This window comes from Propithecus coquereli, unplaced genomic scaffold, assembly GCF_000956105.1.
Source record: "Propithecus coquereli isolate 6110/MARCELLA unplaced genomic scaffold, Pcoq_1.0 Scaffold73, whole genome shotgun sequence".
NCBI lineage: Eukaryota > Metazoa > Chordata > Mammalia > Primates > Indriidae > Propithecus > Propithecus coquereli.
Window position 1 is genome coordinate 4,013,895 of NW_012153396.1, and position 3,220 is coordinate 4,017,114.

A 3,220-nucleotide genomic window follows, 5' to 3' on the forward strand; every position below is an offset into this window, starting at 1 on the left:
GATCGAAGCTACTTCCGCCACGCTGTGCGCAGTGGGACGCATTTCACACCGCCTCTCAGCACTCAAGATGGCCCGGCTTCCTCCTACTTTTCATTGGTTGGAAGGCTCCAGGCTTCCGTCTTCACGAGGAGGGCGGGACTTAGATTTGATCGACAGCTATTTTGGTCAGTGGGCGAAGGGCAAGGGCCAATGAAGCGCTGGAATTGGAGACCCTCCCACGTGTCTGGGAGGGTGTTTTGCCTGGGGCGGGGTGGAGCAGAGCCGGAAGCAGGAGGGGAGAGTCAAACAGGAAAAGAAGGGAATAAGGAAGAAGAGGGTAGAGGAGGAGAGGGAGGAGGAGGAGGAGGAGGGAGGTGGCGGCGCCGTGGCGGAGGAGCAGGAGCAGGAGGGGGATGGAGAGGAGAAGGCTCCTGGGTGGCATGGCGCTCCTGCTCCTCCAGGCGCTGCCCAGCACCCTGTCAGCCAGGGCTGAACCCCCGCAGGTAAGGGGGAGGGGGCGTCCGGACCAGGCTGGGGGCCTGGGGGTCGTCGAGGCCTGGCTGGAGGGGCCTGAAGGAGTATTGTTGCCAAGAGGGGCGCCCATGCCTGGCGTGGACAGGATCTAAGGGAGCGTCGGTATTTAGCTGAGGGATAGTTGTGACGGTTTTGGTGGCAGGGAGATGGTAGAGGCATGGTGCTAAGCGAGTGAGGGGCCTTTGAGACGGCAGGTAAGTTAGGTGGGATGCGTTGACTCTTGAGAGGATGGTTGTAGCAAGCTGGGGCATGTGGAGCGTATTCGTATCCCCCCCGTGGAGCAGGCGTCTGAGGCAGCAATGCAGGGTGTACGTCTGTTTGTGTAGGGGTATACAGGATATTGAGCTCGTCTGAGAGAGAAGGAGGGGATCCGGAGAGGATGTTTATTTCAGGCTGGAGAGGGGAAAGTTCTGAGGGCATCTTGGTCTTGGTCCTATTTTTTAATGGTGTAAGGCATGGCACCCTCGGAGGCAGGTTGTTGGAGGCAAGATCTTGGAAGTCAGGTGAGATGAAGTAGAGTGGAACCCCTCAGGAGGAGGGGCACACTGAGCCCCAACAAGCTGTTGCTGTTAGGCTGGCTGGCCTGGGAGAGCAAGTCTCTGATGCCGATCTGAGGTAGCTCAGGGCCTTTGAGCAAAGGGTGTTTCTGATGCCAATATGGGCAGCAAATGGAGCACCCCAGCTTTTCTTGCTGGGCGGCTTGCTCTTTATGCAGGCAGAGAAGCTTGCTTGTGCTGATTCCAGCTCCAGCTGGCATTTCGAAACCCTAATGGGAGCATTACTCTTGGTGCCAAGTTGGGTGGGGTGCAGCAGGGGGAATCACCCCTCCTTCCTTGCATTTGGCAAGGCTTTACCATTCTCTTTTCTTCACTTTCTGTTCCCTTCCCTGTTTTTTTTTTTCAGAAAGGCATGCATACACAGACAGCATAATGACAAAATCTATACAACTTAGTGCTTGAACTTCATGTTGTGATCAAGAGCAGAAACTGAGTGCCCTCAAAATGCTTATCGTTTCCCTAAGAGTTTAAAGGCTGCCTTTTCACAAGTGCATTTTGTTTTGCCCATCAGTATCCTCTATCTTAAAAAATTAATTTTTTTAATGAACTGAGATTCACGTGACAAAATTAACCATGTTAAAGTGAACAATTCAGTGGTGTTTAGTACACTTATAATGTTGTGCAACCACCACCTCTATCTAGTTCCAGAACATTTTCATTACCTTAAGAGAAAACCTACTCCCCATTAAGCAGTTACTTCCTGTCTTCCCCTTCCCCCAGCCCTTGGGAACCACCAATCTACTTTCTGTCTCTATGGATTTATCTATTCTGGATATTTCATATAAGTGGAATCCCACAATATGTGTTCTTTTGGGTCTGGCTTTCATTTAGCATAATGTTTTCAAGGTTCATCCACATTGTAGCATGTACCAGTACTTCATTCCTTTTTATGACCAAATAACATTCCATTGCATGTATGTACCACAATTTTTTATCCATTTATCTGTTGAAGTATCTAATTTTCCCTCAGAATATATTTATGTATATTGGAAATAATATGTGAAAAGAATGGAGCTCATTTTCTGGCCCAGTGTATTCCCTTTTCTAGGTTTGGGACCCTTCCATTTTAGCCATTGTTGGGGTTCTTTGTTTTCCAGTGGAAATCATAAACTGGCAGGAATAATAAATTTTCCTTGTCCAATATAAAGTTATAACCTTCAGGACTGGTAAAGTTAAGTACAGGTATTGACAGAACCAAATATAGAATGAACTTTTCCTTTGCCCATGTCTATTTCTGTGAGTATCTCTAAAAGATTGTTCCCAATAACCAATAAATAAAGTTGCTAGAGGGTTGATTTAGGAATGTCATAGCCTTTGGAGATGGGCTCGTCAGTCGTGGGAACTGGATACACTTCTTCAGCAAGGGGAACCATGGAAAAAGGAAGTTCCTACCAGGTCATGGAGCCTGGGAGGTGGCAAGAAAATGTGGAAGGGGATCTTCAATGTCATATCTTAATTGTAATTTGTCAATCACAGGCCACTCTCTTATCATAAATCTGGTACTTCTAATACTTATTTTGGGGACAGGGTGGCTTTTGTACACTGTTCCATTTGGATGGATGCTAGCAGTGACCAACAGCTATTATGTGGGTACACTTCCTGCAGAGGAGGGAAAGTTTTTGTAATGAACAGTACCCTTCTTCCTAACCACCCCCCAACATACCCTTACCCCCAACTCCTCACATGTACTCCCATTCTCCATGGCATACGCTTGTCTCTTTCTGTTGGTGAGTACTAGATATCAATAGTGAGATCTGTGTTTTGAATTTTAACCTTTGGAAGTTACTATATAATTATTAACTCTGAATCTACCACAATTTAGTCAACTTAGTTTTTTTGGTTTTTGCTTGTACAAATCAGCAAGGAAGAAAAAAATCCAGAGACCATTTTGGCATAGGATGTACTTCAGGTACTCACTGTCCTTTTTTCAACAGTGACCTCCAGCTAACTCTGAGTTGAAGAGGACTTGCTGTACTCATCTTGTATTGAAAATAGTATGGGTACCTCATTGCATTTTCCCCTCTGACATGGATCTATTAAATAGAATCTTTTTATATATACACATTGAATATCAGAAATATACTAGGTGTATTAAGTGGCTTGCTTCCCCTGATACTAGCTCTGCAGTGGGAACAGCCATTCCTTTTTTT

At 46.4% G+C, this 3,220-nt stretch overlaps 1 protein-coding gene across 1 annotated transcript in view; it reads left to right on the forward strand.

Moving 5' to 3' along the window:
- The first annotated feature begins 233 nt into the window (after positions 1 to 233).
- Positions 234 to 3,220, forward strand: part of WBP1L (WW domain binding protein 1-like) — a 60,060-nt gene continuing 57,073 nt past the window's right edge. The window contains exon 1 of the mRNA XM_012661760.1: positions 234 to 482. Within this exon, the coding sequence (XP_012517214.1) occupies positions 393 to 482 (90 nt within the window). The 5' untranslated portion in view covers positions 234 to 392. The remainder of the gene's footprint in view (positions 483 to 3,220) is intronic.